General features: G+C 44.0%; 1 protein-coding gene across 4 annotated transcripts in view; it reads left to right on the plus strand.

Annotated features, from left to right (window-relative positions):
* Positions 1-18,260, plus strand: part of SPECC1L (sperm antigen with calponin homology and coiled-coil domains 1 like) — a 66,690-nt gene that overhangs the window by 17,041 nt on the left and 31,389 nt on the right. Inside the window, exons 1-5 of one of the 4 annotated variants that reach the window (XM_044275503.1) lie at positions 2,978-3,127; positions 5,603-5,780; positions 14,580-14,727; positions 15,438-17,017; positions 17,110-17,317. In XM_044275503.1, coding sequence (XP_044131438.1) covers positions 3,093-3,127; positions 5,603-5,780; positions 14,580-14,727; positions 15,438-17,017; positions 17,110-17,317 — 2,149 coding nt within the window. In that variant the 5' untranslated portion in view covers positions 2,978-3,092. The other 3 variants (XM_044275501.1, XM_044275502.1, XM_044275505.1) reach the window with 3 other exon arrangements.

Consider the following 18,260-nt stretch of genomic DNA (forward strand, 5'->3'; position numbering starts at 1 on the left):
CAGCTGCCTCTGCATCTCCTAGTCTCGCAGATCAAAACAGACGCAGTTGAGGGAGGGGTTTCGAGTTGTGGTGTTAGCCAATAGCAGGCCGCGAAGGAAACGAGCCTCCCTAGTGTCACCCACAAAGTTTTTATCCCTGCGACGGGGAGTAGCAGCGGTGGCCGCGTGGGGAACAGAAGTGACGCGGGTGTCGGGGAATGGTGTAAGTATGACCAGTATGGGGGTCCGGGGCATGTTAGGTGGCATTATAGGGGTTGGATAACCCCTTTAAATAGGGCTGAGCTATGCTTAGGTCATGTGACCAATGAATGTGACGTCACATGGCCAAGGCAAAGCTGGAGAAGTCTGCAGCGCTACTGCGAGCACTGCTACCTTCAGCTGATCAGAGTATATGTAATTTAATAAAAACTCTGGAAAACCCCTTTTAACATATAAAAAAAAAAAAAGTTAAAAGGGTTGTCCGGGTTCAGAGCTTAACCCGGACATACCCATATTTTCACCCAGGCAGCCCCCCTGATGTGAGCATTAGTGATGAGCGGGAGGTGCCATATTGGATTTCGCGAATATTCGATTGAATATTCGTCGAAATCGAATATTCGTCATTTTTCTATTTATCGCTAATAATATACGATTTAATTATTCGTGTATTGCGATTTTGCTTTTGACAGTATAAGGCAACGTTCCTATGACATTGACTATGGCTAGGCTAATATGTGTATTTTACGAATATTCATAATATTGCTCTAACTTCGTCTTTTAGAATATTGTGAATATTCTAAAAGACGAAGTTAGAGCAATATTACGAATATTCGTAAAATACACATCTAGACTGTTATTTAGCTAATATAGTGCTATAATCTTTTTTTTTAGTCTAACTTTTTTTTGCCTCTTCTGAACTTCAGTTTTGGAAAATATATACACTATTAAAAAAATTACTATTGCATTATATTAGCTAAATTACAGTCTATATGTGTATTTTACGAATTTTCGTAATATTGCTCTAACTTCGTCTTTTAGAATATTACGAATATTCTAAAAGATGAAGTTAGAGCAATATTATGAATATTCGTAAAATACACATATAGACTGTAATTTATGTGTACTGTTATTCCACTTTGGCATACTGCTCCCCGACAAGCGTCCCTGTAACCATGGGAACGCCTGTGCGTTAGAATATACCATCGGATCTGAGCTTTCACGATCTCAGGGAAAACTCAGATCCGATGGTATTTTCTAACCCACAGGCGTTTCCATGATGACGGGGACGCTTGTCAGGGAGGAGTATGCGAATAACTGTACAGATGGGAAAATAATAATGCCAAAATTCTAAACTAATATATTCACTATATTGCTATGTATTTGTTTTTTAGAATATTGGTAATTTAATTTTCCATATGAAAACATGATTCCCCCTGCTTAAGTCGCTTGTGGGCCAATGGCTTATTGACCCACAAGCAAGAAGCAGGGAGAAATCATATTTTCAGATGAAAAAAACAACGAATATTCGATTTCGCAAATATATAGAACTATATTCGAAATATTTGCGAAATCTCAAAGTTACGATATTCGAGAAAAAAATTTGCAATTCGAATATTCGCGCTCAACACTAGTGAGCATCTCATGGTCCGTTCCGCTCCCTTGCCCTGCGCTAGATTGCGCAGGGCACAGGCTCTTTTGTCTACAATAACACACTGCCGAGCGGAGACGTCTGCCCGGCAGTGTGTTCGGTGACGTCATCGGCTCTGTTGGGCGTGCTTTGGCACTGCCCAAGCAGTTTTAGAGCGCTAAAGCCCTCCCATCAGTGCCAGTGACGTCACTGGGCTTCCTGGCAGCCCAATGGAGAGCCTGGTTAGTCACCGGAACTCCTGAAAATGCCTTTGCCCTGCGTGATTTAGCGCAGGGCAAAGGAGAGCATCGGAGCATGAACTGCTCTGATGCTCAAGTCAGGGGGGCTGCCTGGGTGAAAGTGGAGGCATCTCCGGGTTCAGCTCTGAACCCGGACAACCCCTTTAAACGGATGCCTCTGACGGGTGGCATCTGCCTCCATAGAGTTCTATTTTGAAAAAACATATATGTTAACTTATACGAGGGATCAGCAACCTTCGGCACTCCAGCTGCTGTGAAACTACAACTCCCAGCAGGCACACTTCTCTTCTTGTAACTCTCATAGAAGTGAAAGGAGGATTCTGGTAGTTTTAGGACTGCTGGAGGTTGCTGATCCCTGACGTTTTTTTATTGGACTCTGCAGGATGGAAAAAAATTATGGTGTGCTACGCTTTTGTGTCCCTTTTTTCCCATCGTAAACGTTAAACATATGGCAAATGTCATGCAGTAGGAATTTTAAATGTTAGTGCAACGAGGCCATCCTTGTTTTCAGGATTCCCTTTTATATGCAAAAGGTCATGGGTATAGGCCATCAGTATTACAATCCTTTAAGACCCCTTTAGGTATTTCAGGAAAAAAAATGGTGTCTGTTTTCTAGGACTTCCCGTCTGCTGTGAATACATGTTCTCTGATCTTTGCACGGTATACATCAGTACAGTTATTGGTAGAAGCCCTCCATACTATATGGGCGTCTAATCTTCATCGTTGAGGTGAACAGATTTGTCTAAAAATGAGGTGCCCATCTGTAGTGTGCGTGTATAACGTCACTCACCATACATTATAATAGGTGCGTTATCTTTCTGTGCATGTTATGCATTAGATGGGGGGTAGGGCAAGTAGGAACTTGCTGTTGTCTGTCATTTCCATGGAATTCCAAATATTAGGAACGTTTCGTGTCTGTCCGAATCCCCGCAGTGCCGAGCGAGATGCCAAATAAGGAAGACTTGTCCCCTGTACACGAGCTGCAGCCTCCTCATCCATTGCAGAGTTTAAATCTAAATCCCGTTAACTTTTTGACCCTCCTGATGCAGTGTTGCTCATTACTAAGGGGAGGAACAGAATTCGAAGTGGTTTACTGGCGTCTGATGCAGTGCCGCTCATTGGGTATCTGCTATTTTTGAAAGGTGCAAGGGTGGGCAACGAAAGCTATATATATCTAAGATTACGGTAGCGTAGTAATATCAGACATAGCCCAGATCCAGTTCTCCATGTGTTCTCCTAGGAGCCTCCAGCGTCACAGCAGGTAACAAACCCAGTGTCTCTAATAGACATTGTATGTTTCTTATGAAACAGACGGATTTCTGTTCAGATCTGGCGCGCTATGGACAGGTACGTAGTTAATGTGATAAGTATGTAAAAGGACCCATCAAGTTATTAGATTTAATCTCTGCACAGTTTTGTGTCTACTGTCTCCCTCGGACTCGGTTGGCTTACATGAGGTTCTCAGAGGCGGATATATTTAGCTAATGTGATTATGTAAAAAATCCAGATCTTTTCTTTTTAAGATTTTTTTTTTTTTTTATCTTTTGTCTCTATATTTAAACCAGTGCAATATGTTCTCTGCTAGTAGTGCAATTCTGCACATGGGAGATACGTCTAGGATGCCTGCCCTGGACATGATCCTAGGACTTGGAGTAGGAACACAATTACTATGGGTACATTTTAGTTAGGTTGACTTGCCTTTTCATCAAATGTCAAAAGAAGTTTTCCTGTAATAATGAACTTTTAGCAAGTCCTCTGCGCTGTCTCCATCTTCCAGTCTGCACTGTTTACATCCAGCAGTGTATGGACATGGTCACATGCACCGCTCCAAGAAATGACTGGCTTCAGCGGTAATGGGGCAACAGCACGTCACTGCTGAAGCTGGTCATTGGCTGGAGCGATGCATGTGACCCTGTCCTTGCATCGGCAGAATAAAACAGTGCGGCGATTGGAAAATGGACACAGCGGAGGCAGTGTGGAGGACTGGAGTGAGGTGGAGCAGGTAAGCATGAATCTTCTGTTTCAGGAGGCATGCTGGTGGCAATTACTAAAAGATCATTACTAAAAAACCTCTTTAAGGGGCTGTTCATGTCACATTTTTTCCCATATTTAACATAAACGTTGGGAAAAAAGGAAAAAGTATACATGGAAAACAAAGGATGCAAAAGCATAGTACACTATGTTTTTCCATCCTGCAGAGTCCTGCAATTTTTTTTATATATATAATTTATTTTAATATATATATTTTTCTTAACAAAGGAACCCTGCGGTGACTGAGTTCACGTCACGTTTTTGTACCACCTCAAATGTAATACGCATGTCTGATACGGAAGCGCACGGCGCAGCACTAGACTTTAGGAGAAGTCAGGGCTAAGTGTGATCGCGTTTACACTGCCTGGCCCTGTCAGTCAAAGTGGAGACTGGAGCGGGTGCAGCAGCTGCAGTGAGAGCAGAGCCTCTAGGCGTAATGACAACGCCCCCATTGCCCCTAGAGGCTCATTTGCATATATAAAAACTTCATCTTTCTCAGCAATGTGGGCACATAAGAACATGGGACCAACACAGATGTCTTCAGCTGCCAAGTGCTCGTGTAACAGGTCAGCCGGTGTCATAGGACAGATGCCCTTTAAGAGCATCCTTTCTGGGGGAGAATATCTCTGAAATACGCACTGCATGGAACGTCTACAGCTCTGTTGTGCAAATGCGCAGGGACTATGTTTGCCACTGAGATGGAGTTATTTAGCAGGTACATGGTCTTCCATTTTCTAAGGCCTCTTTCACACGGCCGTTGCGGAATAATGTGCGGGTGCGTTCCGGGAACACCAGCGATTTTTCCGCACGAGTGCAAAACATTGTAATGCGTTTTACACTCGCGTGAGAAAAATCTCGCGTGTTTGGGACCCAAACCCGAACTTCTTCACAGAAGTTCAGGTTTGGGTTAGGTGTTCTGTAGATTGTATTATTTTCCCTTATAACATGGTTATAAGGGAAAATAATAGCATTCTGAGTACAGAATGCAAGGTGAAATGGGGCTGGAGGGGTTAAAAAAATAAATAAAATAATTTAACTCACCTTAAGTCCACTTGCTCGCGTAGCCGGCATCTCCTTCTGTCTTCATCTTAGCTTTGTGTAGCAACAGGACCTGTGGTGACGTCACTCCGGTCATCACATGATCCATCACCATGGTAAAAGACGTCACCAAAGGTCCTTGTTGCTACACAGAGCTAAGATCAAGACAGAAGAGATGCCGGGCTGCGCGAGCAAGTGGATTAAGGTGAGTTAAATTATTATTTTTTAACCCCTCCAGCGCTATTTTACTATGCATTCTGTATTCAGAATGCTATTTTTTTTCCCCTTATAACCATGTTATAAGGGAAAATAATAATGATCGGGTCTCCATCCCGATTGTCTCCTAGCAACCGTGCGTGAAAAACGCACAAAGAAGAGCATGCTGTGATTTTCACGCAATGCACAAGTGATGTGTGAAAATCACCGCTCATGTGAACAGCCCCATAGAAATGAATGGGTCAGGATTCAGTGCGGGTGCAATGCATTCACTTCACACATCGCATCCGCGCGGAATACTCGCTCGTGTAAAAGGGGCCTTAGTGATTGGAATAGAAATGGTAAAATACGACAGAAGACTATTTTGCTGCAATTTATTATTTGCCATAATAGTAGAATTCTGATGAAATGTACACTATAATGTATTGACGATCTTGCTCTTGCTTCACAGATTCAGCTGTAAATGCATCACAAACAGGCCGCCCAGGATGAGGAAAGCAAGCAGGAGCACAACCTCTGCCCCCAAGGTACCTGCCACCAACAAACCGCAGGGCAGTGAGAGGTCCAAGTCAGACAGCAGCGCACCTACATCATCCAAGGTATCCCGCCCGGGATCATCGTTATCAAAGGTTAGGACTAGTGCGCCAGCTCAGATGCACTTTTACTTTATTACAGTTTGTTATATATTCATTAATAGCAATGCCTGCAGGAGACATGTCAGAAGATAGTGTCTGTATTAAAGGGGATCTCCGGGCCGGAGATATTAAAGTGGTTGTCCATTTTTCTATATTGATGATCTATTCTCAGGATACAGTAGGTCATCAATATTCGATTCAGAAAAAGACTTGCATGATCCGGCACCTTAGCAATAAAACCTAACTTTAAATATTAAACTCTGAACACCATGAAGATTTTAATGTGTTGAATTAAACGTTATGTTTTATTGCTAAGGCGCTGAATCAAGTCTTTTTCTGCAGCTATTCTTAACCCAAAGTCCAGGGATAGATCCATGCTGCCGGCAATCAGCCAGGGGAGTCTTCTACAATCGTTGGTTTTCGGGTGCTCCCGACATTCCTGCTGATCAGCAAGCAGTGTAATTACAGCTCCAACGTCCAATTCACTTGAATGGTACAGAGCAGTTGTAGTTACACTCCATATCCCATTCAAGTCAGTGGCGCAGAGGAGCTGTAATTACACCTGCTCACCACTGAGCTGCTGATGGCGAGCAGGTAAACAGTGATAACAATGCAGAACTTGTAGGAGCACTGCGCTCTTCAAACAGCTGATTAGTAGGAGGGGGCCTGGAGTCGGACCCCAGAGGATCTATTATTAATGACCTATCCTGAGGATAGGTCATCAATATAGGAAAAGAGACAACCCCTTTAATGACACCGAGCACCTCTGCCGATCAGCTGTTTGGGGCAGCTGCGGCGGCCCCACCAAGTATACAACATAAGCAGGAGACTTCATACACTCTGTAGTTTCCAGCGCCGGTATGCTGAAGCTCAGCTCCCATTCACTTAACACAGCCACTAGACTGTGTACGGAGCGGCTTCCAGTACCATACATTGTCCCATTTCCCGTACTAAACAGTCTTGGGAAACAGATGATCCGTACGGGTGCCAGGTGCTGAGAATAGGTCACCAATATCTATAGCAATGAGAACCCGTTTTAATGAAAGGTATCCATGCACAATGGTCCCTGTGGTGTCAGGTTAGGCAGGGCCGGTTCTAGGTGAAATGGGGCCCTGGGGCGGAAAACAATAAGGCCCCCCCCCACATGACACTTGCTGACTGGCCCCCCAATGCACATTTCTCCAGTCCAACTGACTCCAAACAGAACCAGGGCGGGCTAGTACACTGGCACGGGTGAGATGGTGCCTGGGATGGATCCCGATCAAGTTTAATCAACCAACCAGTTACTGGTAGGTTGGTTGATTAAACTGGGTCTGATCCATCCCAGGCACCATCTTACCCATCCCAGTGCCAGTATACTTTCATTAAACGGGTTCTCATTGCTATAGATATTGGTGACCTATCCTCAGCACCTGGCACCCGTACGGATCATCTGTTTCCCAAGAGTAACTCCCCCCCCCAATGCACATTTCTCCAGTCTAGCTGACTCCAAACACAAACAGAACCAGTGCTAGTAGTACACTGGGACGGGTGAGATGGTGCCGGACTAAGTAAGTCAGTGAGTGGGAAACACTGGGAATGGATGGATGGATCATGGATCCGATCCAGTTTAATTAACAACAAAACAATATAACCAATGAATTATGAACCTACCAGACAGTCAGTGGAAGTTTGGAACGTGGCTGTGGGCTGGCTGCCTTCTGGCTGTGGGCGGCGGGCCTTCCCTGCTGCTGCTGGCAGTCAGACTGGGCTCTAGGCTGTGGCTGGCTGCCAAATGCCAATGGCGCTTGTTCGCTTAATTGCTTCTTGCTCCTTGCCTCAAGTTCAATCCAGGGCGGGTTGGTGGAGCCTGTGGCAACGTACGTCAGCCAGACGCTAGACATGCCTGCCTGTGCCATGCATGCCGCTGCTCCGGTCTCTAATCTCTTAAAGAGACAAGCAGTGGCAGAGCAGCGCAGGCACAGTCAGGCGAGTCAGCGGCCGCCGGCGCCCGGCGGGGGGGGGGGGCCCTCCACTTGACTCCAGACTTGACAATAGAATTATACTACTAATAATTAGTAGTTGCGGCCGGGCCAGCGCTTGGGGCCCCTAAGGAGTCGGGGGCCCGGGGGCAATTGCCCCCCTTGCCTCTATGGTAGCACCGGCCCTGAGGTTAGGGCACCTTTGACCAGAGAGTGTATTACAAACCTTACACCAGAGGTTGCACTAAATATTTTCCTGCAGAATAAAAATGCTCCTCCATATTAAGCTCATGTTCGCACAGTGTATTTTGGTAAGTATTCTTAATGGAATCAGCATTCCATTGATTTAAATGAGAATCTACTCTGTCGTTCATGCAGCTTGAAAACCATGTTAAGAAAGGACTTGTTGACCCAGAGGGCCGCTATATCTTTGTAGCTGCTTCCATCAATGGCACCCTGTATGTTATCATTGGGATGTATATGCCTCGTTGCAAATTCTACATCTAGAAGTCTAGTTTACCACAGCATTTCCACACGAGAAGGTCTTATGCCTGGGAGACTGCAATACGCTACTAGATCCCTTAGTTGATAGGTGCTATTCCGATAATGACCCCCCCAAGCACATTAACAAACAGTGACTTTATTCACTAGATTACTATTGGAAGTTGGGTGGGTGGACCTGTGGAGACATAGAAACCTGAGCACTAAGCTACATTCCTGTCCCTCTGGTGGTCACAGCTCACTCTTTCGTATAGACTATGGCTATGCCATAGGCAACGCTGTTCTATGCTCCAGCATTCAGTCAGTGACCTACGAGCCTGTACAGCTGAGTGTAGGCACATCAGAGGGACCTAATAGGCCCACCATGAGAATACACCCCTTTTGGTTGTGCCTCTTCACTAACAATGACAAGATCCCAGATCAATTGTCGGTTTTCTTGTCTGAAAATGAGTCTACTGACAACCCAATCCTAATATGGGAAACTCTGAAGGCCTATTTGAGAGGGTGCCTAAAATCTTCCATCTCGTTTATTAAGCGCACCTCTGCAAGGCTAGTGATGGTAATATGCTCCTTGAGATCTTGGGCAGGAATTCTACCAGGGACTATATCAAGTCCAGGTGGAACAATCCCCTTAGAGTAATGAGCAGTATCTGTCTGATTTGCAGATGCCCAGACTGTCACCAGATAATGTCCTTATGCTAGACTCTCCAATCACCACGGGAGAAATATCTGAGGCTATTGCCTCACTGGCCACTGGCAAGTCCCCAGGCCCAGATGGTATCCCTTTAGAGGTATATGTTAAATCGGTGTTTCCCAACCAGTGTGCCTCCAGCTGTTACAAAACTACAACTCCCAGCATGCCCGCACAGCCAAATGCTGTCCGGGCATGCTGGGAGTTGTAGTTTTGCAACAGCTGGAGGCACACTGGTTGGGAAACACTGTGTTAAATATTCAGAATCCCTCGTGGAGCCTCTGAAGAGAATGTATGATGCAGCCTTCTCCTCAGGTCACTTGCCCCCCCTTCGTTTTATGGAGTGGTAATCCTTAAACCAGATAAAAACCCTACAAAGTGCAGATTGCCCACTTTCTGTACTGAATTTAGACGATAAAATACTAGCAACCAGGTTGAATAAGGGTATTATACTGAAGCCTGACCAATCGGGCTTCATGCCCAGCAAATCCACATTCGAAAATATTCGACGTGTGCAGGTGGTGACTCAGATTGGTCTTCGGCAGCACCGGTCTTGGGCCTTGGCGTCTTTGGATGCCGCCAAGGCCTTTTACTCTGTGTAGTGGCCATACCTACTTACTGCCTTAGTCCTCTTGCACACGACCGTATGATATATGTTGTAATTGTTTTATTTTATTTTATTTTATTTTTTCAATAAAACGAGTAAAAAAAAAAAAGAAAGGACTTGTGTATTCTTGGAGCAGCTTCCATGTGGAAATTGCTGTTTAGCAGCATTAAATGGGGCTAATCTGTGGTCAGATCCACGGCATTCAAGCTAGCCTTGCATTTCTGCAGTGGATTCTGTGCGAAATAGATATCTGATTTTTCCAACATGTATTTAGTAACATAGTACATAAGGCCGAAAAAAGACATTTGTCCATCCAGTTCGGCCTGTCATCCTGCAAGTTGATCCACAGGAAGGCAAAAAAAAACTGTGAGGTAGAAGCCAATTTTCCTCACTTTAGGGGAATAAAAAATTCCTTCCCGACTCCAATCAGGCAATCAGAATAACTCCCTGGATCAACGACCCCTCTCTAGTAGCTATAGCCTGTAATATTATTATGCTCCAGAAATACATCCAGGCCCCTCTTGAATTCCTTTATTGTACTTACCATCACCACCTCCTCAGGCAGAGAGTTCCATAGTCTCACTGCTCTTACCGTAAAGAATCCTCTTCTATGTTTGTGTACAAACCTTCTTTCCTCCAGATGCAGAGGATGTCCCCTCGTCACAGTCACAGTCCTGGGGATAAATAGATGATGGGATAGATCTCTGTACTGACCCCTGATATATTTATACATATTAATTCGATCTCCTCTGAGTCGTCTTTTTTCTAAAGTGAATAACCCTAATTTTGATAATCTTTCAGGGTACTGTAGTTGCCCCATTCCAGTTATTACTTTAGTTGCCCTCCTCTGGACCCTCTCCAGCTCTGCTATGTCTGCTTTGTTCACTGAAGCCCAGAACTGTACACAGTACTCCATGTGTGGTCTGACTAATGATTTGTAAAGTGGTAGGACCATGGTCTCATCCCTCACATACAGTCATGTGAAAAAATTAGGACACCCTTTGAAAGCATGTGGTTTTTTGTAACATTTTTAATAAAAGGTTATTTCATCTCCGTTTCAACAATACAGAGAGATTAAAGTAATCCAACTAAACAAAGAAAACTGAAGAAAAGTCTTTTCAAGATCTTCTGTAAATGTCATTCTACAAAAATGCCTATTCTAACTGAGGAAAAAGATAGGACACCCTCACATGTATTCCCTCTTAAATTGGCTCAGATCTCACACAGGTATATCACACCAGGTGCACATAATTAGTAGATCGTTACTCTGCATGTTGAATGAGGCTTGCCCTATTTAAACCTCAGACATTTAGTTTGGTGTGCTCCTGACTGTTGAAGTGAGAGTGAGCACCATGGTGAGAGCAAAAGAGCTGTCAGAGGACTTCAGAAAAAAGATTGTAGCAGCCTATGAGTCTGGGAAGGGATTTAAAAAGATCTCAAAAGATTTTGAAATCAGCCATTCCACTGTCCGGAAGATAGTCTACAAGTGGAGGGCTTTCAAAACAACTGCCAACATGCCCAGGACTGGTCGCCCCAGCAAGTTCACCCCAAGAGCAGACCGCAAGATGCTAAAAGAGGTCTCCAAAAACCCTAAAGTGTCATCTCGAGAACTACAGCAGGCTCTGGCTACTGTTGATGTAGAAGTACATGCCTCTACAATCAGAAAGAGACTGTACAAGTTTAACTTGCATGGGAGGTGTGCAAGGAGGAAACCTTTGCTTTCCAAGAGAAACATCGAGGCCAGACTGACATTTGCCAGAGATAAAGTTGACAAAGACCAGGACTTCTGGAATAATGTTCTTTGGACAGATGAGTCCAAAATTGAATTATTTGGACACAACAGCAGAGGACATGTTTGGCGTAAACCAAACACAGCATTCCAAGAAAAGAACCTCATACCAACTGTGAAGCATGGAGGTGGAAGTGTCATGGTTTGGGGCTGCTTTGCTGCAGCAGGACCTGGTCAGCTCACCATCATAGAATCCACGATGAATTCTACTGTGTATCAGAAGGTGCTTGAAGAACATGTGAGACCATCAGTTAGAAAATTAAAGCTGAAGCGGAACTGGACCATGCAACATGACAATGACCCAAAACATACTAGTAAATCAACCAAAGATTGGCTGAAAAAGAAGAAATGGAGAGTCCTGGAATGGCCAAGTCAAAGTCCAGATTTGAATCCCATTGAGATGCTGTGGGGTGACTTGAAAAGGGCTGTACGTGCAAGAAACCCCTCAAACATCTCACAGCTGAAAAAGTTCTGCATTGAGGAGTGGGGTAAAATTTCCTCAGACCGATGTCGAAGACTGGTAGATGGCTACAAGAACCGTCTCACTGCAGTTATTTCAGCCAAAGGAGGTAACACTCGCTATTAGGGGCAAGGGTGTCCTATCTTTTTCCTCAGTTAGAATAGGCATTTTTGTAGAATGACATTTACAGAAGATCTTGAAAAGACTTTTCTTCAGTTTTCTTTGTTTAGTTGGATTACTTTAATCTCTGTATTGTTGAAACGGAGATGAAATAACCTTTTATTAAAAATGTTACAAAAAACCACATGCTTTCAAAGGGTGTCCTAATTTTTTCACATGACTGTATATATTTTTTATTTGAGCAAAAATATACCATTTGAGGTCATTTGGTTTAATAGGACATTGGCCATTGTGATGTTCTCTATTCTCCCTATACAAAGCATTCGGAAAGTCTTCTGTCCCTTAAATTTTTTTTTCATATTTTGCAAATTTTTCCCCATCATTGTGCACTTAATGCACCATAATGAGAAAGTGAAAAAAAAAAGATCAAAATCTTTGATTTATTGAAAAATAAAAGCTAAAATATTGGGTTGACATACGTAGTCAGACCCTTTACTCAGTACTTATTTGAAGCACCTTTGGCAGTGATTGCAGCCTCCAGTGTAATTGGGTGTGATGAGACAAGGTTTGTAAATCTGGATTTGGGGATTTTTTTTTTTTCTGCTGAATCTCTTATGCTTTGTCATGTTGGATGGGGATTGTCAGTGGACAGCCATTTTCAAGTCTCTCCAGAGATGTTCAATTAGGGTTATGTGAGGGCTCTGGCTGGTCCACTCAAGCACATTCACAGAGCTGTCGCTATACTACTCATATGTTGTTTTGGCTGTGTGCTTATGGTCAATGTCTTGTTGGAAGGTGAACCTTTGGCCCATTCGGAGGTCCAGAGCACTCTGGATCAGGTTTTCATTGGCTCTTGGCCACCTCTCTTACCAAGACTCTTCTCCTCCAATTACTTAGTTTGGGGGGGGGCAGCTCTAGAAGTCTACGACGGGAATGAGCGGGTGAAGCTAGGGAGGCTCATCCCCGTTGCGGCCTGCCATTGGCTGCCCCCCCCCCCACGTGGGATGATTTCAGATTTCTGGACATCAGAAGCGTAGGGTGCCAGGGAGCCAGGTAAGTACAACCTGTGTGAGGGGCCCGGGGGTTTGGGGAGGCCCCATGTTTTGCGGCGGTTTGCTAAATTTGGATGCGGTCCATGTGCCTTCTGCATTTTTTTGCGAACCAACTGACTTCAATTGGTCTGTGGACTGCATTTTGTGGACACATTTTGTCTTTTTGCGGAATGGACTTACGGATTCAGGAAGCACATGGAAGACCCGTGTGCTTTCCGCATCCATATGTCCTTTTCGCAAAAAGATAGAACAATTGTCCAAAATGCGGGGACCACAGACCCATTGAATTCAATTGGTCCACAAAAATGGACGCTGTCTGTAATTTGCAGACAGCAAAATGGATACAGTTGTGTACATGGGGCCTTAACGGGATATATTGTACTTGTGTGCATTATATATGGGTATATACTGCATCTGAGTGACACAGCTGTAGTATCTACACATATATAATGCACAGATCTTGGAGGTCTGATTCTTGGCACCCATGGCAATCAGCTGCTTGACATGAGCATGGACACTGTTTAAAAATCATTCTATCTATAGCTACTGTACCTTTTTACCTGAGAGCCATTTTAGCAGTCTGCGTTCTACCTTTTGGTCTTTAACAACCCAGTTTTTACACAATAAGGCAGGGATGTCAAACTCGTGGCCCTCCAGCGGTTGCAAAACTACAACTCCCATCATGCCTGGGCATACTACAGCTATCAGGGAATGATGGGAGTTGTAGTTTTGCAACATCTGGAGGGCCATGAGTTTGACATCCATGCAATAAGGCATTGTTTCCCATGTGAATTCTCAACTGAGAACGTGTGATGTCACTGCTGCATCTTGTAAGGGTACAGGTACACAGTCAGGTTTTCTGATGCTTTTTTGGAGGCCAAAGCCAGGAGTGAATTAAAAAAGAGAAGTCGTATCTGTCCTTTTTTTGATACTTTCTCTTCTTTTTTGATCAACTCCTGATTTTGGCTTCTAGAACTCTATCAGGAAACCTTACCGTGTGGCCATACCCTACATTTCTGAGTAATGAACTCTAGCAACAGACCAGAAGCGTACGGGGCGATAACCACAAATCTGGTCTCGTATGCTGCGGTATTTCCTCCTGGCCGCTTCCTGTAGATGCTGTAAGGATATTGCTGAGCAGTTATCTTTGCTCCTTGATTTGGGCTGAAATATAACTCTCTAGCATCCTGCAGAAAATCTGTAGGCTCTGATAGATGTGATCTGTGACCTCCCCACGTGATGCATTCAGAAGCTGGATTATTTTCTTCTGGAAAGCTAAAAAAGGGAGATGTTGTATGGGTGGTGGTAATAGAAGAACACAGTTATAATTGGGCTAGATTAGAAAGGTTTCAAGATAATTTCAAGTCTCTGCTCCTAGGACATGCATAGTAGATGGTGTCTTATCCTGCGATATGATGGGGCCTGAGGGCCACCTTTTTCTTCTGATGTTTAACTACTTTGAAATGTTGCAGACATCTTTGTGTCTATGGCAATAATTCAGTCGGCATTTTCTGTGCAGTTCACATGTAATATTGTGTATATTTAGCCTTATGTGACAGAACAGCTGTTGGGCAGTTATATAATTGTTTCTGATTTGTTCCCCTTTATTCAGGCTAAAAGCAATGATGACCTCCTTGCTGGAATGGCTGGCGGGCTGCCTGCTAGTAATGGTGTGAAGGCCAAAAAAAGCAGTGCCGTGTCAAATCCCAACTCCGGAGCTGCAATGAGTGGATCAGATAGCAAAGGAAGAAGCAACACAGGTATACTTTAACTACAATAGTGAAATTGTCTTAACTGCTGTACTTTTATTATCATTTTTTGCCTCAATGGATATGGTGGGAAGAGGTTTACATTTTTGGTTGTTTCCTTTTCTGTTTGCGCCAGTGTGGACAGTAGTGAGAAGCTGCTTTGTGTTAGGGTACTTTCACACTAGCGTTTTTCTTTTCCGGCACAGAGTTCCGTCACAGGGGCTCTATACCAGAAAAGAACTGATCAGGCATATCCCCATGCATTCTGAATGGAGAGTAATCCATTCAGGATGCATCAGGATGTCTTCAGTTCAGTGGTTTTGACTGATCAGGCAAAAGAGAAAACCGCAGCATGCTACGGTTTTATCTCCGGCAAAAAAAAACTGAAGACTTGCCTGAATGCCGGATCTGGCATTTTTCCCCATAGGAATGTAATAGTGCCGGATTCGGCATTCAAAATACCAGAATGCCGGATCCGGCCTGTGCATGCGCAGACCAGTAAAAATGTGAAAAAAATTACAAGACTGATCCATTCTTGCAATGCATTTGTGAGACGGATCCGCATCTGCATCCGTCTCACAAATGCTTTCAGTGACATCAAAATAGGCGGAACTGCCTGCCGGATCACACTCCCGCAAGTGTGAAAGTAGCCTTATTTGGCATATTTTTGTTTTTGCTTTTTGCTGTATATATTTGCATTTATCTCTTCTACCTATATACAGGCAGCACCAACACCAAGAGAAGTGGCTCATCTGGGACCAAAGAAGCAGGATCATCTCGAGAAAGAGTGCGTGAACGTTCTCGTTTAAATGCCAACAAAAAAACACAGAGTTCGGGGGTTAGTATAGGAGACCCATCTGCTCCAACGAAACGATCTCGTGCCCGTACAGAGTCTGATGTTCTTCATATGAGCAAATCCAAATCGGATAACCAAATTAGTGATCGTGCTGCTCTTGAAGCTAAGGTAAAGGACTTGGTAAACTTGGCCAAGAGTAAAGATGCTGAGATTTTGCTCCTTCGAACAGAGTTAAGGGACTTTAGGACACAATTAGGAGAAGATCTCTCTGACAAGAGTCCTGAAGAGCCCCCATTAATGCAGTTGCAGGAGCAGAATGCTGTGGTACGAGAAGAGCTGCAGCAGCTGAAAAATGAAAACCGCATGCTAAAAGATCGTTTGAATGCATTAGGTTTTTCTTTGGGTCAGCAGCTAGATGTTACAGAGAAACTGTATGGCTACCAATCCATGGATATGGCTGCTGTCAGCCACAATGACTGTGGCAGAGGTACTTTAGCCTCATCTGTGGAGGGCTCTGCACCTGGCTCAATGGAGGACCTCCTGAGCCAGGATGAGAGTACACTCACAGGAGAGAGGAGGAGTAGTTCCATGGATAATTTAGACAGTGAATGCAGTGAAGTTTATCAGCCTCTCACCTCCAGTGATGATGCTCTTGATGCTCCATCTTCATCCTCTGAGTCAGAGGGTCTTCCGAGTACTGAACGATCCCGTAAAGGCAGTAGTGGAAATGTAAGTGAGGTGTCTGTAGCTTGTCTGACTGAGCGTATTCACCAAATGGAAGAGAACCAGCATAGCACAGCAGAGGAACTACAAGCCACACTACAAGAACTGGCTGATCTACAGCAGATAACACAAGAGTTAAACAGTGAGAATGAGAGACTAGGAGAAGAAAAGGTCATTTTGATGGACTCCCTTTGCCAGCAAAGTGACAAACTAGAGTTGTTCAGCCGTCAGTTGGAGTATGCAAGAGCACTTCTTGATGAGCACCACGTGTCATACTCTCTAGATGAAGACCTGAAGAGTAGCAGATATTTAGAACTAGAGCAAAGATATATGGAATTGGCTGACAGCGGCCGTTTTGAGCGAGAGCAATTGTTGGGGGTTCAGCAACACTTGAGCAACACTCTAAAAATGGCAGAACAAGACAATAAAGATGCCCAAGATGTCATTAGAGCCCTTAAGGAACGGAACCACCACATGGAGCGCATTGTAGAGGCCGAGCAACATGCCAAGCAGGCACTAGCTGCAACTCTGGAGGAATACAAATCTTCCTTAAATGCCGAACAAGCAGAATGTTCCCGTCTGAAAACCCAACTGGAACAGGAGAAGCAAAGAGTGTCAGAGCTGTACTCCATACACAGCTCTGGAGATGCATCTCATATCCAGAATCTACTGGAAAGTGTGCGTTCCGATAAAGAAAAAGCCGAGACTCTGGCAGGGAACCTGCAGGAGGAATTGGTACATTTACAAAGTGACCTCAGACGAATGCAAGATGCTTTTGACAAGGTAGATTGATTCAAAAATACCGGTATCTCATTTTCAACCATATGGTGCCAACTGTTTAATTTTTTTTGTTTTGTATTTAATGATCTTGTTAGCTGGAAGATGAATATAGAGCATTTCGTGATGAGGCGCAGAAGCAGGTATCAGAGTTGACTCTGGCACTGGATAAGGTACGGAGTGAGTTGGAGGAGAAGGAGACGGAGCGCAGTGACATGAAAGAGACCATATTTGAACTGGAGGATGAAGTTGAGCAGCACAGAGCTGTGAAACTACATGACAACCTCATCATATCAGATCTCGAGAGTAAGTGTTTTGCATTTTTCCCAGCAGAGGGCATTATGACACAGACAACATCTTAAAAATGGACGTAGCATGTAAATTCAGCAACAGTGAAACAGCAATGCCCCTTGCAAACTAACGGATGAGAGAAAATTGATATAATGTAAAAATATTTGACCTGTACAGGAGCCGTCCACATGATATCAGAATAGTTTCTTATGTAAATCAAAGTGAAGCATCGATCACATTTATACATAATTTATACATACACCTACCATGCAGTGTTCCTGTATAATAATTATATAAGCATCCATCTTCTTATTTTAGCGTTTCTAAAAAATCTTGTTGCAAAAAAAAGCAATAAAAGTGCACCAAAAAGCTAATATGGAGCTTTTGCTTGCACATAAAAATGTCTTGGCTTCATATCGGTAAAGGTGTTGTCTCGTTACAAACACAGAACCCCTATCCTATACAGGGTGTCTGACTGCCAGAGAGAGCCAAGTTCTTTGTCAGACCCATACAGTTGAATGGAACAGCAGTGCACATGCATGACCGCCACTGCATGTGCCTATGTTCTCGTGGTCAGTCTCCCAATATGTAAACACTTATTCCCCATCCTGCAGATAGAGGATAAGGTTTCATAATGATATAACCCATTTATCCGCAGGATTTGCCATATATGCCTGATAAATGTAGGACCTGCACCCATTTGCAGAATGTGGGTCCCCTGAACCCTGTCCCAAGCAACTGTGAATGGAGGGTAGGCTCTATGTGTGACTCTATCCATTAATTTCTATGGGGGTTCAAAAAATTCGAGAACCTCGTAGATGCAGCCTTCTGTCTATTCACAGTGGTTCGGGGTGGGGACCAACATTTTGGGACCTGCATCTATCAAACATTTGTGGCATATCCTGAGGATGGGAATACCCCTTGCATTTCTTTATAAATTGAGCTTTTGCCGTAGAAA

Source organism: Bufo gargarizans, chromosome 1 (assembly GCF_014858855.1).
Source record: "Bufo gargarizans isolate SCDJY-AF-19 chromosome 1, ASM1485885v1, whole genome shotgun sequence".
NCBI classification, from domain to species: Eukaryota; Metazoa; Chordata; class Amphibia; order Anura; family Bufonidae; genus Bufo; species Bufo gargarizans.